This window comes from Mesitornis unicolor, unplaced genomic scaffold, assembly GCF_000695765.1.
Source record: "Mesitornis unicolor isolate BGI_N332 unplaced genomic scaffold, ASM69576v1 scaffold33672, whole genome shotgun sequence".
NCBI classification, from domain to species: Eukaryota; Metazoa; Chordata; class Aves; order Mesitornithiformes; family Mesitornithidae; genus Mesitornis; species Mesitornis unicolor.
This window is the reverse complement of record NW_010170525.1, coordinates 3340-25783: the sequence shown is the minus strand read 5'-3', so window position 1 is coordinate 25783 and position 22444 is coordinate 3340. Positions and strand designations below refer to the sequence as shown.

General features: G+C 34.5%; 1 protein-coding gene across 1 annotated transcript; it reads right to left on the bottom strand.

Moving 5' to 3' along the window:
• Positions 1–3376: 3376 nt before the first annotated feature.
• On the bottom strand, positions 3377–21418 carry SLC35B3 (solute carrier family 35 (adenosine 3'-phospho 5'-phosphosulfate transporter), member B3). The gene is made up of 9 exons (XM_010179714.1): positions 21145–21418; positions 19664–19785; positions 18243–18397; positions 16571–16678; positions 11790–11887; positions 8871–8963; positions 8335–8446; positions 5160–5229; positions 3377–4034 (listed from the first exon to the last, which is right to left on the bottom strand). The coding sequence occupies exons 1-9, from the start codon at positions 21343–21345 to the stop codon at positions 3884–3886; spliced, it is 1110 nt and encodes a 369-aa protein (XP_010178016.1). The 5' UTR covers positions 21346–21418; the 3' UTR covers positions 3377–3883.
• Between the last annotated feature and the right edge of the window lie 1026 nt (positions 21419–22444).

Genomic DNA, 22444 nt, shown 5'->3' with positions numbered 1-22444 from the left:
GAGAAGAGAGATTTTCTTGGAAGATGGAATGAGGTCAAAAAGTTAACTCATACATGTACTCATCAAGACTTTTCCAAAAGTAACAGAAAGTATAAAAGGTAAGACTTTTTTTCCTGGAGAAAAAAAGGATTTAGAAGAATCATCCAGACAGTCATAACTGATATGAATCAGAAAATATGGAATGTGACCAATCTGTAATAGTATGTGAGCCCTTAAATGCAGAAATAGAAACCTGAAACAACCCATAGTGCAACTGAGCATGTTAAAAAGGGAGTTAGCAGCCAAAAGTACGGAAATCAGAAGGACAGGTAGGAATGATGTATGCCTAAGTTTTGGGTTAAAATGTTTGGTAAGTTCAAAGCACATGAGTGGTAAAACAAGATTAAGAAAAACAGTTTAATGCAGCATCAGGAAACACTGTAGGTTTAGGCAGGGTTTCAGAGGGTTAGTTCTTCCACACTTGTATTCACATATAGGTGTCTGAGTAATTAGCAGTCTGGTGATACTGACGTACTGAAACACTCATGAAATCCACTGCAGAGTCAATTACTTTGGTATTCAAGTGTGCCAAATAAACGTAAAAATGTAATGTGAAAGCAACCGCAAGTGCATGCTAATTTAGGAAAATAGAGCTATCTCAGTGCTCCAAAGGAGGCAGAAGTAGAGGGTGTCTCAGAGGTAGATTGCTGACATCAATGGAGAATTTCCACAGCCTTAAATTTTAGTGTGAATTTCAAATCTCATTATAACTAAATCTTGTATCACAGTTTTTCTGTAGAGCAGAGAAAGTTGTGTAGCAGAAGAATAAGAAGCAACTGACTCTCATTAGGTTTAGATAATAAATTTTATAGTGACAGAATGAATGTGTTTTTTTCTGTAGTTTCATAATGCTTACTGTAAAGAGTCCAGGAGCCAGTGAGTATAAAATGAAAAGTTGCCAACGCAGCAACATTTGGAAGGGTTAACCAACACCCCAATGTAAGTGCTTTCACACAAAAATTAAAGAATTTACAGTTAGTTTGTGGACAAGCCCTTTTCATATTTTACAGACAACACAAAACCAACATACATATACAGTACAGCAGAACCCAAAACAAAATTTTGTAGTAAGAACACTTGGAGGTTTGTAAGGTTCTCTTACTTGCATGCACTATAAAGCTTATTAAGAAAACCAGAACAAAACAAATCACAATCAGCAATTCACTGGAATGAAGGTTTTCTTAATGTCTCAATGCAAGAATAAAACTGCACAGACCATGACAGGTGGAAACTTATGAACTACTCTCACTTGTGTGTGCATTTTAACACACTTAGATTAGCAAGTACTAGACCCACACCTATGAAGATAAAAATCTGACTCTATGATTTATGCTATTAACACTAAATCTACAGTATTAATTTGTGTATAAAAATCATTTTTTAAAGTACACCTGTAAAACAAAACATACCTTGCTATAGTTAAGGAAAAAAAATGAATAAAAAAATAAATCAAAACTTTCCCTAAAATGTGCTCCATTAACTCAGTCATGTATACAATAGAGAATAAATTAACAGGGAAATTATTGTGAACACTATGCTCTCCAAAGAGAGAAAATAAAGACAAAACTGGATTATATAAACAGTTTGCCAACTTACATACTAGATTTGAATTCCAGTCAGAAACTTGGGGAGCGACAACTCATCTCTTTATATAAAAACAGATGCCAAATGAATTATATTTACTACAACTTTCTGCACAGAATCATAGAATCTTTTATGTTGGAAAAGACCTTTAAGATCATCAAGTCCAAATTTCAAGACAGTTTAGCAACAGAGTTTACAGATGGTAAAATTTAGACTGAAAAATTATCAAAACGATACTCAAAGGCTGATTATCAAGTTCTACCAAGCTACTGAACAGAGCAGTCAATGTTCTGTAACTACTTTCTTTTCAGGAGTTCAAAAACTGTCCCTCTTTTAAGCTTGATAGATAACATTTCTGGAAAGAGCAACTTCATTTAGTGAAAAGAATGCAAGGGAATACAAGAGTTGATAAATATTATGGGGAAATTGTAACCCTTTTTCATATATTATCATAAAACTTTGGCTGCAACATGAAAATGGATAGCCATGGCAGGCCATCCTTCTCCTTCAAGGTGCATCTGTTCATCAAATTCATACCTCTCTACCTTACCCAGAATACAGTCGATCATGCAGCCACTGGGAATTGAAAAACCAAAACTGTCATACACAATAAATTCTCCTAACGTGGCAACACTGAGTGTATATGGGTTGAAAGGCTTCGCTGACACACCAGAGTAGCTTGAGTGCTGGAAACAGTGCAGCTAGGTTAGAGCAGCTCTCCACTCATTCGTCCCGTCATGCTAAGATGTCTGTGTTATTCCATGTTCTGTTTCATAACACACTTACTGTGGCATCTGCTAGAAAGCAACTCAATAAGCAAAATTTAAGGCACATTTTGTGTCTGTGCTTTGATTACAAGCTCCTTGGAACAGTAATTCTTCCTAAATGTCTGAAAAACATTTTGCACATTCTGAATACTTTTATAAACTAGTATTTTTGGCAGAAGGCAATCCTGTGACATATCTCAATTCTTTGTACATTCTTCGTAACTATACAATTCTATTATCCAATTTACTTTTGTCTAAGTTGAAAAAACACACATCAAGATGCATCTAAGGGACACAACAACAATGAAAAAATCATGACCACATGAGAACAATGAAATGTAAGGTGATTAGTATTATTAAAGTGCTGTTAAATATATAAAATGAAAGAGATGGCAAGTGATTCAAAAGCGAGTTGAACATGAAAGTAAGAGAGATAAATGGACTTAGCCTTCCTAAATTCATCATGAAAAAGACAGACTGGTAGTACATTGTCATCTCCTGTCATTAAATAAAGAAAATGGTAATCTGTACCCTAATCCTCTTAAATTCATCACAGGATCACACAAAGACTGACAAAATACATATTCCAAATACATTATCTGATGCTGTTATTCTTTACTCCAATACTGAAAATGAAGAGTTTTTATTTGATGATACTAATTCAGAGAACTTCCACATCTCTTTATACCACTGTGATATGGAGGGCTGCAAGCCACTAAAAAATTCATAGTTCACCACTGAATAAGCAAATGACAGCTTCTTGCACCCCTCTTTCAATCGTGTCTTTTTCATTCTGTGTTTTCACCTTGTTTAGGCCTAAAAGCCCATTCCCTTCTAAGGAAAGCATGGGTATTGACTGCACAAACTTGATCTCATTTTCGTTACTTGCAAGCAAGAATCAAAAAGAGTAACACCATAAGATTCCCATAAAAGTTTCAATTATGACAATAAATACTAAGTTCTGTGATGAACTAATCAACAACTTAAAAAAACCCAAACGTTTATTTAAACTGAAGCAGAGTGACAACATACCATATTCTAAACCTTCCACCTTTAAAATTGCAATTTGGTCAACCAGTTACTGATTATGTTTCATTAAACATTGATACAATATTACATTTAAATTACCCTGCCTAGACAATTAACAAAGAACCACTAATCTCAGATTAGCCACATGGCCAATATTATTAAAATGCCCAAATTAGTCTTCTACTATGTCCCACTCGAAGTGCAGCTTCTCAGCAGTTTGCCAGGAGCCGCTGTCCTTCATTGCTTGATAATGCCATTTGACTATGGCCTACATCACCTTTTACGATGAATTCAAGTGCTCTGAAGAAAGGGCTCGCAAAAACGTGCATTTCTAGCAGTCTGGAAGCAGACAATATACCTTCAGCTCCTTTGGTTTTAATAATGTTCCCTTTGGAAAGTGAATCAGTTGAAAACTTTTCCAACAAAATATTAAGTCAAAGTCTAGACAAGGCATAAACCCCCGTCTACACAGTTTGTGACAACGTCCTTGTTTTTCTTTCTTCCACACTTTTTTTCCATACACCATGCAATGAAGGCAGTTTGATTTTATCCATATTCTTACTGTAAACATTAAGAAATATACCAAGGACAACCAGTAAGCCTGACCACACGTACCTAAGAAGGGAAGATAGAAGAGGGGGGAAAAAAGCTACCATTAGCACTTTCTCTGTAGCAATTACATACCAGTATTTGTGGATTAAATAAAAACAAAGGACCTATATTAAGGAGAGAAGAGTTTAAGGAATAAAAAAACAACTAACAAATTAGTGGACTCTGAGAAAAAAATTTCTTGAATCTTTATTACTACTATCATTCCATCCTTCCTTGTCCTGTCCTGGCTGGAGAGCTTATTAAGGTGCATTTATAGTTAAATAATAACTAAAAAGTAGCTATTTTTTCTCACATGAATAAAGTAGCCCTGAGGGCTTTTAGTTTGTCTCTCCTTCCTACAGTGATGGGAGCTATATTCTCTGTTACTGGTCCAAACCATGTTCTCAGCCAGTGCTTTATGCCCATACTTCCTAATGTAAGCACATTTTTGTTTCAGCTCTCCATTATTTTAAGATTCAAGATTTTTAGTTGGAGTAAATTCCATTGAGGCATTTAGCTGTAATCTGTTTTCTTAAATCTTAAATAAGTTTAGACATCGCAATAAAATTGAATACTACTTTTTCAAACCAGAAGCAATTAGGATCAATGTAGCAACTTAGCTGCATTTTTCAATGTCAGTGATTCCTTGAAATAAATAAACGGAAGAAACCCAAGCTCAAAAATCTTGCAATCTGATAAATCAAGATAATAGAAGCTTGCAGTTATTTAAAAGGCTTAGCTAAGAACTCATAAAGCTCATAAAAGGGGAAACAATACTGTCATGGAGAAAATGTCTTCCTTTAGCCAGATCTTCCTCCTCAGAGAAAGTACCCAAAGAATTTATTAAGTATCACAAGCATTAGATATCATGTCAGATTTTTCTTAAAAAAAAGAAAAAACAAAAAAAAAAGTCAACACATGGATTAGCTTGTCTTCCAGACCTTTAGAAAAATGGAAACTATTTTCTCTAGCATGATTAGCATCAACAAGCCAGTCAATATTCATAGCAGATTGCCAACATTTGTAGAAGACACTAAATGAAAGCATTAAAGTCTGAATATTATTAATTACTGTGGTTATATTTCCATGATCAAGAATACATTTTTTTACAAAAGTTATAAAAAGCCACTTAAAACCAGAAATACTTACTGGAATGTGAATGGCTTTGCAAAGAACAAAAAAGAAAGCACAATGGTCATTGCTTTTCTTCCTGTTGTTACTGCAGAGAAAAACAAACACTTCTTTAAGAATCCAGTTACAGCAAAAGAACATAATATATTCTTCAGTATTAGTAGATAACCTTATTACATACTTAAGCATCTGGCTAAACTGATGATCATCCTTAGTGCAAACACAGACTGCAGATGTCCCAGTCCAGTGCAAAATGGCGCTAGAACTATATGCTGTTTGAAACAGTACCCTGCATCAGTAATACCAGCTCCAGTCCAAATATCTGCAGCAGAGAAACTACCAGAACAAGACTTGCTATTTAATAATTTCATGCTAATCCATTCACAGTATCTGAAAGCAGCAAACAATCCTTGCAAGTATCTGATTGATAGAAACGAATCTGTAAAAGCAGAAAGAAGTGGTATTACTACTTGGATACACCAAATCTCTTGCCATTTTCACCACATGTTATTACAGTTCAGTGGTGTTTTGCACTTTATTTTTAAGTGGAATGGGATCAGAATCTTGTTATTCTTTTGAAGTTACGGAAAATGTACCTAACAGTGCAGAGAAATACAATTTTTGTTACAAACGTAAGAGACCAAGGATGTCTGACTCCAATAATTACTCATTAGGAAGTTTTCATCAAAACCATTACCAGACCTTCTTCTACGTGTGATCTTGATCACTAGAAAGAATTAAGGTGGTAAGAAAAGTCCAATCTTGTTACTAAAACGGATGTAAACTCTCTATTTAGGTTACTCCCAAATTAACTATAACTCCAAGATTATTTGAACAATTACCATGCTATCTGCTATGAACAAGAATACAGCGTTGCTAGCAAACAAAAACTGAAACAAAATCAATAAATGAGTATGCAGCCAGGTGCACGAGTTTAGTTATGGAGGTTAAGGCCCTGAGAAGTTGTTATATGATAGTGCAGGCTTCTCATTTAAGAAAGACTCCAGTACAACTGTCTGCACCTAAAGAAAACAATCTTCTGAATGAACAGAAAATATTTTGCTTACCATGAAGTACTTTTTACTACACCATACTGGAAAGTCTTACTTGTATAACTGCTACCAAATTAGTCTTACTGTAACATACTGCCAAAAGGAACCAATGACTACTGATGTATGTTCATGCTATTATGGCTAGTAAAGCGAGTTTCAACCTCCTCAGCCCTCCCTCACAAACAAATATTTACTTAAAACCATAATTTGTAGTGGAAGAAACAGCCTTCACCACTGCTTTATATGCCCCAATCTCAACTTTCCAGTAACAATTTTCTTTACATTTTAAGAAATTTATGTGCATCAAATAAAATTATTTTCTAGTACATGAAAAATTAAAGGAGAATGAAAAAGAAAATTGAGTTTTAATTAGAAAACAGTTTACAGATGAATAATTTAAAAAATGGTTAATTTACTTCAGTTTTTCTAATTACGATTATTTCTGTTCTTTCAAATCAGTTATTAATTAAAATATTTATGTAACCATTTCCTTCTAAATTAAGTGCCTTTTCTTCTTTTTCCCAATTAAGTCTGATAATTTCTCATTCTGCTAATAGAAATACAATTTTCATTAAACTCTTTCACCCCACTCCCCTCCAAGAAGGGGGAGGGTGGAAGGTGGGTGGGAGGGACAGTAATGAATCCAGTGTTCTTCCAAGGCACAATAAACATTTCCGCATTGCTACAGGCAAGATGGAAAGGGCTCAAGTGTTAGGATTGTCAAGGTCAGGCATAAGAAAACCTGGGAAGGGTTTACTATTCCACAGCATTTGAAAACATTTTTTAGCACCATTAAGACTTTATGTTTTTACAGAGCTATTTTAATACATGGACCAACCCTCTAATCTGGGCCAAGTTCCAGCATTGAACTTTGTTAAAAACAAATGCAAAAGAGAATTGCAGTAGAGGCAATAATTAATAGGAAAGCAGGGCACGCAATCCTCAAGTCAGAAAATAACTGTCTATACTTTCCTCTCCACTACTGCAAATAAAGTAGAGCATCACCTGACAGAAACCAGCTTTTGAGGGTAGAGGGAAGAGTGGAAAGTAGTTCCACTCCATCTTGCTACACTTTCCCCCCTCAAGCCCTTGTGATTGGTATTTGTAGTTTCAACGAAAGGTAACCCAAGGAAGGAACGAGTCTCGTGTAACTGTTCTTGACAGACAACTATATAAATGAGGAGAAGCCAGATGGGCAATAAATGATTTTTGAAAAACACACTCAAGTTACATTTTAAGTTTGGAAGCAACAATTTTCTACAGATAAACAATTTATAGCAGTTGCATATAGCGAAGAGTAATAATTTTAGGGACAGTCTGAAAACAGGTGGACAGGAAGATTCTGAAAAATGATCAAGTGCCAGAGTTTTCCTTCAGTGTTGTTAAATATATGAAAAATGTTAACATTACAATTAACTGCTGTTAAAATGAACAGCAGGGTCACTTCCCCTTACTCCAACAGTTAAGGGTATTCTGATAAGTAAACACTTTGTTCAGTCTAAATTCTGTCTTCCAAAACTGAAACACACCCTTTATTCCCTTCACTTTTTAATAAAAATAACTGAAGAGACTGTCAAAAAAGTCAGTATTTGTTCTACTTGAGCTTATTCTGAACTGAGTCTGGAGTGTGTTAACACTTAACATTGCTACAGCAGCGTTCCACTGAGAGTGTATGGACATTCAGAAGCTTCAGGAGAGTTCTTCTTTTCTATTAATAACATTCTTTGGAAATCAGTAGAAATTCTGTGCTTAGAGAATATGATAGTGCTTACTAGAACATTCCTATTTTTCACTCCATGTTTCAAATAATATCTGTCTTTTCCTTACGCCTTGCTATACATTTCCCACTGTAATTCCTCTGTTTAAAACAGTGCTGTTTCTGCATTAAAACATAGCACAGGGTATAAGCTCAAGATTACTTAACAGGCTCTTTAAGGTTGAAACTGTGGCACACAAAGAACCAGGAAGCTCCGAAACACATACTGCTGGAGAAGATCCATGCTACACAAACCACAGACAGCACAAAGAACAGAAAAAAAAAAACAGAATGAGAACAATTCTCAAAAGCTCTATCCTAAACAATAAAATAGAACTACTTAACTTTTTACACCAAAGGCAGCAAAGATGTCATTTGTTCATACCTGTTACAGCCAGAAGGGCACCAAAGATTTTAATCAAAGCTAGAACAAAGGATATGCCAAAATAGCCAGTCAGGGAGAAAAGGAATGCATAACCGTACGTCTGAACTGGATGCTGCAACAACAGCAAAAAAAGCCTGTTAGCAAAATGTAAAACAAACCCTGAGGTATTGCAAAATGACATAGAACTACAGACTTTAATCAACTGCTTGAGCAATAATAAGCTGTTCAACAATGCATTCATGCAAAGATCCTTATTTAATTTTAGTTAAATAACGGAAAAATAATAATTAAATTATAAGCTCATAAACCTGGTCTTGTGATTTTGGTAGTGTGTTGTTTGATTTTTTTATTTTTTTTAAAACATTACCCTATCTTATATATGAAAGACTGTAACAATTTGCTTAATTTATGAATTATACAAGTCAACCAGTTTACACGATGAAAATAAAACTTTTAAGAAGTGGTGAGATTTTCTAAGCCATACAGAGCAATGTTTTTCAACGAGGTTGTTCATAGAAAAAAATCTTTACACCTACCTTCGAGCAAAATGTTACTGCGGGGCTTAATCCACTAGTGCATGTTAATCCAAATAAAATATACATAAAACCTATTGAATAGGAATACAAAACCTAGAATAGTTTAAGAGAAAATAATTACCAGGTGATACTATACAAAAGGCCAAAACTAAATTCTTTCAAATGTTTGGCATTATTAATATGTTTCATTTTCAGAGCTGAATTTGCGGAGTTTGAAGATATTTTTCCTATGATTTCTATCATAGCTGATGTACAATGAAAAGCAAGTAATAAATGTTAAGAGACATTCTTCCCACCAACAACTACATAAAAAAACTTTTGTAAGCTAGTCAGTTAATAATATCCTGAGGTCAATGTTGAATGTGGTAAAACCTTCAAATTCAGGATTTCACAGCCTAAATAAAACTCCATGCAACTATGTAATTAAATAGTTTGAATAATATGCTAAATATATTTCATTTTCTGCTACTTATCCTGCACAGTAAAGATCCATATTACATTAAATGTGCAAAGAGTAGCACATAATCACCATGAACTGCCAGAAGCAGCATCATATAAGTTGATGTCACTTCTGTGTCACTTCAGTGCATGTACACGACACATCTGCATTATGGTTATATGAGACGAGATTGTCATATATGACCAGCTCTGGCCTAGTTCAGTACTCAGAACAGACCATACTCAGCAAACAGGAAAGCTCTCAATTTTATCTGTACCCATATTTAACTCATAGCTTCACACAAAAGCAAAAAAATAATCTTCATCCTATCTTTTTCCAGGTAGAAGCAACAATAGAAGCAGGAAGGCCCATCCATCCATCCATCCTCCCATGCAGTGGGAGGCATTGAGCTGCTTGGGCAACATTTAGTGGCCTTTTCTTGTGAAAAGGGAGACCATGAACAGAACTATTCTACACATTACTACCTAGAACCGGCTGATTTACTTCACTTTCAAAACTCAATGTTAATGACAGGACTACTTCATTTGACACAGGTTTTCTTGTTGCATTACTTCAAGTATTTGCAAAAATAAATCTTCTAACAATTGTTAATAATGCCATGAGACAACAGAACACTTATCACTGCTCTACAATAAAGGAGGATCAATATACATTTCAAAAGCAAAACCTCTTTCAACCTTTTAAAATTAAAACAATGGTCTGATCTTCATAGCTCTTATTTAACAGTGTTTATACACAAAAAAGTTAAGTCTCTAGTTCTTCATATGCCTCTGCATCCAGCTTTTCTCCCAAACTACCCCAAGACCTCACTTTTCACAACCATATGAGTATCACATTGCTAGTTCCTTGTTAGGCAGCATGATATAAGTCACTTAGAATCACACACAAGGCAAAATCAGGTATAACTTTCCAGCACAGTGGTTACTATTTCAGCTGCAACATATCTTTTCTCTTTTCGTAATTTCTTAATCCAGGGCAAGATACAAACTCAGCAACGAAACAAAAATCCTGTGGATGACAGGTTCTTTTACTGTTCAAATTTTATTTCCAGATCACTGATCATTAAACATGATCTCTGATTCAGAAGACCTCTTAAATTTTCACCCATAGTCTCAAGTCTAGAAAAATGAAATTCTGCTTGTAATTCTGCACTGAATTCTCTGAACAAAATCCTGGAGTGTAATCTCTAGGCCTCAAACAAATAAACCCTTTACATCCTTAATCACTACACTGATTTTCTACAAGCAGTATGAGCATACAATATGAAAACCAACATTTGTTAGGCTAACACAGAATAAAAAGCAAAGTTCTGGTGATAACAGGAGCAATCCAGGTAAGGCAGCTAACAACTGTCAGATGACTGTTGGCAAGATGCAAAGAGGGCAAGAAAACATCTACAGATCATACTTTGCTTTGGATTTCAGAGATTACAGCTACAGAAGGCCGTGCTGGGCCAGGTGAGGTCCATCTAGCTGCCTCTGGCAGCAGTCAACAGTGAATACTAAAAGAAAGTACAAAAATTAGAAAAAACCCAGAATATACAATACACACTTTTCATGTATATTGTTCCACTTTCCAGAAACTTGCAGCTCAAACTTCTTAAGCCAACTTAAATCACTTTCAGCCATAAATGAAGATTCCTTCTAATTTTTCTCCATTTATGAAGCTACTGTCATAAATGAGAAACTAGATTATCTAGCTATATGTCAAATATATGCCAAATACGCAAATTAAATTTCAGTAATTTTTTACCTGTGGCATATCCAAATAATGTGTGTTATAACAAGATTTTCTTGCATGTACTTGATTTTAGAGAAAAACATGCCAAATTCAAACATAAGTTTTGTCTAAAACGAAAAAAAAAAAATCAGACCATACGAACAGATAATCCACATTCCAATTAAGTATATAAAAATTACTAGGCAAGACTTTTTAAAAATCATGTATTTCACTGAATCGGGAAAACACATATTTACTCATTTCAAATGTCAAAGTTTTACTGATTTCAAAAGCTTAAAAAAAAGGCTGTCTCAAATGCTAGCACACTCCAGAATCGGAAGTCTAGCAAAGTAAAAAAAGTAACGTGTTCAATGTAACACATGCTTACTTATACCAGAACAATAGTATATATTTTTCAGAGATTAAGTGCATGATCATACAGAAAACACTCAGTTGATTCAGGCCTGCAGGGTAGACAAAGAAATCGTTGCTAGAAATAACTGTTTCTGTAGCTGTAATATACTTTTGAAGTTGCGCACAGAAAGCAGCACCCCTCAAAGGTTAAAAAACAAAACAAACCAAAAACCACCAAAAGCCCCCAGAGAAACAAACTAACAGGAAACTCCAAGAGCCTTTCTTTACATATGCAAGAGACAAGCAGATTAAGTTTCATCTTTTGTCATTGAATGCCTTCTCTACGATAGAATGTGTTCTTTTAAAATTGCAAATCTGGTATTTACCATTTCTGAATTAGAACCATTGTGCAACTTCATAGCTTTTTCCTGTACATTTCCTATAACTGCATCTGCGCAGAGGGCAAGGGATATTAGGACCACACCTAATATAAGAAACAGACAAACAAACAAAAACCTGTTCAGAATATGGATCAGCAAAGCAGAGTAGTGACGAAAACCACTCTGTATTTACCCTGAAAAAAAGATAAATCTCAGGAATAGAAAAATAATAATAAACCCTCCTCTATACCATATCCTAAATGTCAGTAGAACTATGTTTTTATACTGGTATAAAGCAGTGTCCACCCCCACGCCCTCCAGCAATTAAGCCTTGAGCACTGTGTGTCTCTAAGCTTGACAGAAACATCCAGACATTGCTATAAAGGAACCAGCTTTAGTTGTTATAGAAAAAAGAGTGAAAGAATGTCAGTTGCATTTTTTCACATATTTTTAATGAAGATAAATAACCAGAGAACATGCTCTTTTGAGTCGTTAATCCTAGATTATTTTCCCCAACAAAGGCAAATAGAAATATAATGATAAAACAAATGCAAGATGATTCAGAGTGGAAATCTTCCATTGTTGAAATATTAATTTTAAAAAATTATAGTTCAGGTACAAAACCCGTGGTTTTAGGTTATCATATTCACAACAATGTCACTGTACAGTCAATAATGTAATCAGCGTTCCAATAACAAAACTTAATAACTTTATCCATGTCAGTCACAACTCATTTCCTAACCTCCAAATTTGGATCCTTTCATGACTGTAGCAATGTTGTATTTAATGTTGCAAGAGTTAGAAATTAATGATGCACACAGGTTGAAATCCCACTTTTCCTAAGTATACAACACTGCAGAAGATATCAGCCACCAAAATCATATTTACTCTTTGCTCTGGTGTTGGTTCCTTGAAACATCATAATCATCAGGGAACAATGAGGAGTGGAAGACGAGAAACAAGCAGTGTTGTATTTTCTTAGTATTATATTCTTACTATCAGAGGTCTCAAAATAGGCATACCGATGGACGAAATGGAGTATAAGCTCCTGAACAAGGAAAAAAAATCCCAGCTCCTAGGATCTTCAGAACTGAAAGTTCTAACTTTTTTAAGACTAATGAATTTTAAGGTGGCATCTCCTTGGCAAAATTCTGGATATATGGGAACTTACAAACCAGAGTTTTCAGTTTGGGACCCATTTCCTTTCCCAGGCTAGACTTAGGCAGCTGAAGCAACAGAAAAAAAGTTATTCAAAGTTATCAGGCATTGGAAAAGGTATGAGTCAGTGAAAATGACATGATAGCCTGAATAATATTGGTTATGTTAAAGATGACAGTATAGAGGTATTAACTACATGGATTCAGCTCTGGTCCAAAGGTGTAATAACACCTCCAGCTCAGCAATGGCCCTGCTACAGATCACTTTTATAAAGTGACTGAATGTGTGTTCATCTGTGCTCTCTAATGCGCTGGTTCCAGGAGCACTTAATGGCCCAGAACATCACTGGACAAATGCATGGCTTCAGTAGTGCATGCAGATGAAAACGTTACCTGGAATCTGAAGCGCAAGTGTGCGTGGAAAGGAGAAATGCAAGGGCAAGACACATGTTAAAATTACACACATACACAGTTTGGAGTATGAAGAGTTGTTCCACTCATGATAGCACTGCACCTGCCAAGCAGCACCAGCAGCAAACCCATGAATGAGAGCAGTAATGTTATGTAGTATTCAGAGCACGAGTAAAAGTAATTGGAAGAACCAGTCCTAAATTAGTTCTGAAAGAAATTAAACCTCGAGGTCTTGCACCAACAGACTTGATTGAAACACTACGTTATATTGTATTTTACACTATCAGTGTGATGCTTGAAGTCATTAAAATATTAACACTGCTTCTTCATTTATAAGATATTAGATATTTACATAAGTTCCTCAATGATACATTCTCACCCTTGCAATCCCCACGATGCAAATGTGTTAAGACAAGTTGTTTGGAGTTTAGCTGCCCATTAAGACCTCTTTAATACTCCACATTTTAGATGTCTGTCATACATAAGATTGGAATATGCAGTAGAGGAAGCTAACCAAGGAATATCATCTCAAAAACAGTGATGTTAAGGACAAAACATCTCAGTCTGCAAAAGGCTAAACTGCACCGGTTCAAACAGTGTAGGATGGAGGAATTTGCACACAATGGGTAATTTTACTGTGTCTTCACTGAAAATAGTTAATTTCCACTTACAACTGTAATGCCAGAACAGTGGAAGTTCCCATAGGACTAATGTTTCAAGGCTGTCTCCATCTGCACACCCTTCTCTACTGGTTTCTCTTTTGGAAGTAGTGTACCTATTATTTATGGCTATTTAGGATATCTACCTCTACTTCTCCAATTCCGTAATGCTAGCAGATGCTTTGAGCTCACAGCACCAACTCCATTGTGAAAAGTGTACCTCTTCCTTAGTTACAAATATGTATCTGTTCTGGCAGAAGAGTTTCTGTTTTCTTGGCTGACCTCTTTCATGTGTAAACAAAATCTGTGTAGATTCCTTTTTTAGCCCAGCAATACTAAGATTAGATTTTAGTGGCAAGGATTTGGGGGAGAGGGGAAAGGACTTGCAAAATTGTTCATCCAGGTAATATTTTACATCTGCTCATGCTCCATCTTTAGTATTTGCATCAGTCAACAAAGAGTATGTCTTTTCTTTAACTTCACAGCATAGTTTTGCTCTCCTAAAACTGTTACATGTAAACAGTTTTTTTCTCAACAAGTCAGTAGAAATTCTAAGAAATCATGCTAGAATCACATTAGTTTGCATGGAAACAGTTCTACCTAAATGTGCATAAATCATTGTAATGAACTCGGGAATTTACAGGGCAAATAAGTAGGCAGTAACATAAAACCGCAACTTTAGAAAACAGTAATTCTGAAGTTTAACATTTAATTTGCAGCTTATGTTTCTGAAAGTTTCCATATCCTTAAATACTTCGTTACTTCTTTGAAGATACTCTATGAAGATACAAAATTAATTTCTGCCTCTCCGCTTTCAGCTCTCATTCTGTGATTTACATCAAGAGACGTATTCAAAAGAACGTGCCATTTTGCAGAGTGAGCCAAGATTTTAATAATTGTTATCACTGGTTTTACAGTTCTGCAGCTACATATTTCTGCAATACCAAAAGTCAGTACATTTCTTGAAGGAAAGGACCATCTATCATCGTAACTCATTCATGTAAAGAAAAACTTCACCATTCCATAATGTGAAATTTTTTCTGGTTAAATTAAGCAACATGTGAATAAAACAGAACAGGCAAGAGGGAATGAAGAAATACAGGAAGAACCTTCACAGAAGGTAAGAAGGAGAATTTTGAATTGACTTCTTAAGTGAAGATACAGACTTCTGAATTCCAGTTCTATAGTGCCTATTTTCACAGAACTAACTTCTTCCAAATGGTAATGCTCCAAGCTTCAATATATACAGATTGTTTGAAGTGTTCAAAATAAATTAATAATGAAAGACATTATTCTTTGAACACATTTAAAGTTTTTAATCTCATGTCCTGTAGATCGTTGAGGGTGTCAGGACTTTGCTACATTGGCTGCACTTTACCCTATCCCACTCAGTTGAAGAATCAACTTTCCAAACCTTTTCAGAATTAAGTCATAGCACATATTTAAAACAATTCAAATATATTAAATTCAATATATTAACATGTGAATGGACTTAGAGGCTGGTAAAAAATAGCTGTAAAGATAAGTCAGAAACACTAGAATATAATTAGATGCATACCACCGTCATAGTGTACTTAAAATGTTTTTTTTTCAAGTAGCCACCCAGTTACACCACACATAAACACACTAAATGCACAGCAGGTTACAGAATTCACATATTTTTGTAATTTCTTCCATTACCTATAGCACTGAAATTACACTGAAAGGCATGAGAATTAATTTACGAGCAAGCAAAAGATACAACATCACAAATTGATCATTACTAACACTAGATGAAATAATACTTTTTGAGGACAAGAAGTCATTTCCTTAAAACCAATAATTTATTATTATTTTTAGGAATAAAACTTCTAAATCAGTGCCTCCACTATTAAGGGATAAAGGTTTCACACTAAACGTCTGTCATAACAGTTGTAACTAATCTTAGAATTTCAAAAGAATATACTAAAGGTTGAACATGGAAAAGCTTTTCAAGGTTCAGTATTAATCCAAACACTGGCCAAGTAAATAACATGAATAACCAATTCTCCCTTGTCATTTGGGAAATTCAACTAAGTTTCTAAACCCAAGCAGGTTTTCTTTGCTTCTGATTTTACACAGTACATTAAAGTTAGAACGTGGGCACTCCAACTAACAACTACAGCAAATCTGAGTGAGATTGTCATTTAATATACATAGTTCTGAAATACAGAAAAGACTAAAGGATTTAACTAGAAAATATAATAAATCTTCTGAAGTTTTAAAAAGGTCAAACTTAATTTTCTCACATTTATTTTAACATAGTTACTGGGAAATAAGTATTTCTTGAGAACAAGCAGAGACATTTCAATCTAAAGGGCGGCATTTCCAGAAATCTTAAGAATCTAAGACCTAACACTTAGAATAAAGGCCTCTTCTGCCACAGATACAGTTCTACTAGTGCAAAGCTACAATGAAATCTACATTTTCCATATGATACCTGAAGGCACTCCACCAAGAAATCTCAGAACTTCTATGACATGCTTATTGTAGGAAAAAACCCAAGCATTTTGTTAAACTTTAAAATATCATGTATCTTTACCTGTCAAGTTGAAGTTTGGCGCAACTGTGCTGTCAGCTAAAGTAAACCATATTAATCCAAGACTCATACATAGGGCAGCAGACACATCTGCAATATTATAACGTTTTCCTATAAAAGCAATACAAACAACATGAATGGACTGTTAGCACTCTCAGAATGTCATGTTTATCCTGGCTACCAGACTAGAAGGCAAAGGAAAAACTGTTCCAATGTCTTTTACTTAAACAGAAGACTTAATGCTCTGGCCTTTCGTGACTGGAATTAGTTTCTTCTACAACAGCAGTTCCTAACACAGAGGAGGATCTTTACAGATAATACCTGACTTTTGTAGACAGTTTTAGTTTTCCTCCTAATGACATAAAGGACATCCTCCCTGAAAAAGCACAATCTCAGCAACTTCAGGTCAGCTTAGACATCATCTTACGATTTTTACCTCATGCAAGACATTTTGGCTGGCTTTACTAGTTAGAGAGAAGCTGTTCCCAAACACTATGAAATCATTCAGGTACTTTTAGAACTCTACATTGTCTTTTAGTCTGGGAGAGAAGGGACGTGGAGCCGGGTAAAGAAAGAAAAAGAGCAAGGAAATTAGAAGGCTGGACTTAATACATCTTGTTTGAAAGAACATATTCCTTTCTCAGAAGCTGTACTTTCAATATAAGCATCCAAGAGAACCTTTTTGAACCAAAAATTTTAACTGAAATTTTTTTAAAATGATAATTAAATTAAATTAAATCAAATCACAGCTTCTGAGAATATACTACTACTACAACACAATGTAAAGTTTCACAAAGCTTTAAGGGAACACCAGTCTCTCTGCATTAAAATGATACAAAATGAATGCTAATAAATGGTAAATACTGTGCATGCAATTGCATATGTGAACTTGTAACCTCCTCTGAAAATTCAGTTTTCTACTGCAACTAGAAGGCCAAAATTAACTACAGAAGCAGAAATAATAATTCCAGATTCTGTTCCATAACACTTGCTCATGCTGAGCTTTACTGCCTTAATGAATCCTTGTGTACTGAACAAATACACAATTCTATAGTATACTTAAGTCTTCGAAATCCAGAAATACTGAAATATGTTTATTGACACAACTATAGTCTTCATCTGTTGTTTTCCAGATCTCTTTTTCTGTTCTTGGAATATGGACTATGATTGTAAGACAAGCCAAAGATATGTAAAATCAGGTGCATTTCTGATTAAATTTTAAAGCAGTATTTAGGAATTTTAATTAGAAATTAAGCAATCAAGCTTTTCAAAGAAAAGTAAGGGATTTCTTCACAAGTCATGGCTGGATTTCAATTTTTTTTTTCCATTTCAAGTTTTCCATTTCAGTATTGAACATGCTTAATTTATGAAGTGTTTTGGTTTACAAAACACAGTTACTTTACTTAAAAATTTAAAAAGCCTGCATAAAAATGAAGCTTTGCAAGTGACCAGTACAAATTCTTTTGTCCAACATTTTCTGTTTATGTAATTGTATTTGTACATTTTCTGTGAAGATGCATCAGAAATCACCTTTTTTTCCCTCCTATAGGAAAAATGCTACCTGTCCTTCTCTATCCAAGGACCTCAGTGGAATCTAACAAAGTACAAGATTCCACACATGACTGCCTCCCAAAGAAAAAACAAAAAATCATCTAATAGCAAGACTAACACTTACCTTGTATAAAAACCCCGCCTATCATAACTGGAATCAGCTTACAGCACTTGAAGATGACTTGAGTAGGGTAATTCAGATATCCTAAAGAGGTATTTGACAAACCCATAGTTCCCACTGTTAAAAATGCTATTATCATGTAGGTTTTGCCAGGAATTCTACAAAATACAAACACACGAATCTTGGTATTACAGACTCATCTAGAGGGGATTTAGCCTGGAAAATTTAGATAAATTTAGATAAAGATAAAGATATTTGTAATACAACTTGACCATCTTTCTCAATGAATTTCATTCCATTATAGAAATTTACAAACACACAAAGAAGTGATTTCAAATTTCATTTCTCTCAATTACTGCTAACAAACAGCATTCAAATACAAGACAATAGAAACTTCATGGCTCATGAAGTATTCAAGCAGTAATTCTTTAAGTTCCTTCTGAGAAGGTGTATTATTTCCAGAAGAATCAAGAGAAAGGTTATTTGTGAAAGGAAACACAGAAAGTTGGTATACTAAGATATTTTGAATCTTAGTCCTGTCATGAACACTGTGTCAATTTTTTTTGTGAAGTTTTCACATGAACATTAACATTTTTAGAATGAAGAAATTTGAAAAAAGTACCATTGTTTTATAAAACTCAACAGAACTAAGTGAGAAGTGATTCAGATATCAGGAATGGAGGGGCTCATCGAACATTTTCAGATGTACTGTTTGCAATTTGATGAAATTATCACCTGACAACAGATGATCCAACAGTAATTTTTAGCAACTGCTGTGTTCACTTTGTGATTTTTCTACAGTTATTGCTGTGCATATGTTCAGCTATTTTTATGTGTACACAGAGCCACATTAAGCAACATAAGGAGATGTCTTGCTGTAACCCTGTCTTATCCATAACTCATTGTGATGTAGGCATGCTCTGAGGCATGCAAGAAAAATTTAAAATTTAAGAAACAGAGAATTCAACATGAAAATGAGGAAATAGATTTTTTTCAGTGTCTACTAGAAGATGCCTAGGTTATAGAATATAAAATGTAAAATACTTAAGATCTACATTTCCAACTTAATTTACTTACAGAGTCATGCTCTGAAAGCATTAGAAATTATTTGGTACTCAAAACCTAAAAACTAGTTATACAACACCCAAAAGGTAACTATGAAATATTCTTGATGCACCTCAAAAAGTCAGATAACTTGAAATATAAGCTGTCATGTGTTTAAAATTAAAAAAAAAATATAAAAACTCAAAGTGACATTGTTTGGCTATAAAAGAAATCTATTACATAACAATCAGTACATGCAAAACTCAGCCAAGGTTGCCTTCTAGTATTCACACTCAAACAAGAGAAGTAAAATTTACCATAAATATAAAAATGCTTTTAATTTGATGGATAGTGGGTAAAATGCTTGGAAAAACACATACCTTCTCCTTTTGTCCTGAATCAACTGTAATTCTATTAGTCCAAAAATGGAATAAAATCCAAATTGCACTAAAGTGAGGTACCAACCAAATGGTTTAAAACCTTCCACAGAAAATATCAATTCCTATAAAAACAAAACCACGGTCACATAGATGCATCAAAATATTAACTCAGAACAAAATCAACACATTTTTTTCTTCATGTACATGCAAATCTAGCCTTTGCAGCTGCTGGTTATTAACCAGAATTTACCAGCCACATGTAACTTGCAAAGTATTGAAAAAGACAATTTAGGTGCTCCAAAACGCAATGAGAAAATTTACTGCTGGTGTAAATCCCCTGAAGATTAATGGATTGATTCATCAGGGGAATACATTTGATCCATTAATATTTATGTCAATTTATAGATGGTCTCCTGTCCACTTTTCAATTGGTATTCAGTTCATTTACTTAAATAAACTGGTTTTAGCCAAAATTTATAAATAGCTCACAATAAATAACAATGCAATACATACAAAAAAATACATACAATAAATACAAGCTTTCTCTAACAGACATGTTTACTGGTAATAACCACCTAATATTTTGAGAGTCTAAATTAAATAGCGCTGGTAAGCTTACACATTTGCAGGCTGTAGGAACATTTAAAAACAGAGGAATTTCCTATGGAAAAATACGTGCACTGCATAAATAATTATTTAGTTGTATCAGTTATAGAAGCAAAAGGCTACCTAATGTTTTCCTTCTTGAGATTCTGCTTTCAATTTAAAAAAATTACCGATAACTTTGTCTAACTCTTTGGAAGTAACTTTACTTCTGCAAACTTCTCAGCTGTTTTTGAAAACTGCATTTGAAACACGCTAATTTTTAATCATCAACTTCTTAAATGATTGCTCTGTTGAGAAGACTCATTGAACTTTAAAAACTACAAAAGGAACAGAAATGTAGCTGCTCAAGATAGAAGAACAGGTTAGCAGGAAAGGAAATGTTTAATTAAAATGACATAAGCATTTTGCTTCTGTTTAACAACCAATGTTTCAGCTCTGTCCTGAAAGGAGAGCAGAGAGAATAACAGACTACTGTTGCTGCATGGCACCCACAGAACTCAAAGAGATCTGAAGGTTTCAACACCAATGAAGACTTATGTGTCAGTCTGTACGATTCCACAATCTGTTTGTCTTCAGAAGACTATGAAATTGCATTTTTTAGAAATACACGTTCAAAACAATATTGAAAGGTATATCTTGCACACAGAATTAAAAGATCAAGTTATCAAAGTCCAACAGAACCAAACCTTGTAGGCACGTGAATTATAACGGAATCCCACATTATACAATCACTGCTCTTGAATTCTGAAAGCTTGACTTTGCAATCAACATCTATCTAAAATGTCTATACATAATTAAATACTTATATTATTACGCTATTGATAAAGAAAAGGGGTAGGAGGAATTGGCCTAACACACAAGTTCACAGCATTTACCTGCAAATATCCATAGATTAGAAAAAACATAAAAACTCCAGAAACACAGATGAAAAATTGAGTAGGTTTGTTAAATTTGCTGAGATTCATGCCAAGAACTACCACATCATCTACTGATTTGATATGAGGAGACATAGTTTGAGTTTTGGAAGGTACACTGATGGAAATGTATTTTCTTGATGAAGTGAATTTCAGATCCATTATTCCTAGTTCGCTGCATTCGGTGCTATTGTTTGGTTTCTTCTGCTCTTCTCTTTTTGTGTCTCCTCCGTCTGAAAGCTGAAAGAAATGATAAGAGTCAGACAAACATAGCATACAGTCTTCCAACAATAACAGTAAACAAATGCGACATTCGTATGGAAAAGATAAAGTTTTTAAGAGTTTTGTTGGACTGATTTTATCCACAGATTTTATTTATCTTTTCTGATGTCCAAAATTAACATCAGTTAATATCAGAGATCAACAACACTTCCTCAAAGCACTTTTGTTTCAAGTGGTAAGTAGTATTCCTACACTCTACAAAACAAACAAACTAACCAACTCTAAGGCACCTTCAGTACAAAAACAGCTTCAGTTTCACAATAGCTCAAAGTAGCCCTTTTATGACAGTACTCACAGGAGTGATGGCTTGGCAGAGAAGTGAACCCCATGATCAAATCACAATGAAAGAACTGCTATTGAAGTGCTGTGGTTCTGTCTACTTTACTTCATTTTCACAGTGAAATGTATCAGTCCAGTCCACTACATGGGAAGCCTTACTAAAAACTACAAATTTGAGCCTATACTTTGTTACAAGTGTACAACTGGAAGCAGTCATCCTCTCATTCTCGCATTTATTCGCTATTTCTCACACACTTCTGAGAAAAAGAACATGAAGATGAAAACAAGTTTAAAAAGCCAGTCTCAGAAATTAGATTTGTTATCTGATGAGGTCTATAGTATGGCAATCCCTTTAATATTAACCACATGCAGCCACTTGCAATTGTTACAGAAAACAAAATTGGATAACTGAAGCCTGGAGAAGGAATTTAGCAGCTTTATAGATAGACAGGCAAATAATTCTTTTCTCCAGCTCAGCAGAGTATGATGTTTGAAGCTTGCTTGTTTTGTTTTGTTTCCTTTTTTCTTTTCAGGCCTCAAGATAAAAACACTGGTCGGTCAGTCAGTTGTTCCAGCATTTTTAAGTGTAGGTTAGCATCTAGTTCAGTGAGCAGTCAGTAGTTAAATTCTGTTTGCTGCAACTATTTAGTGGCTTGTTTTCTCCTGCTCAAAAATACTCCTCCTCATCACGCATGTATGA

Bases quoted from the DNA above. Each gene is read 5' to 3' on its own strand.
- SLC35B3 (XM_010179714.1), bottom strand. From the start codon at position 21,345: ATGGATCTGAAATTCACTTCATCAAGAAAATACATTTCCATCAGTGTA. The intron at 16,679-18,242 runs GTAAGTGTTAGT...TTGCTTTTATAG, and splicing joins AGGCGGGGTTTTTATACAAG to GAAAACGTTATAATATTGCA. The intron at 5,230-8,334 runs GTATGAACAAAT...TTTTCTCTGCAG, and splicing joins TGCCCTTCTGGCTGTAACAG to TAACAACAGGAAGAAAAGCA.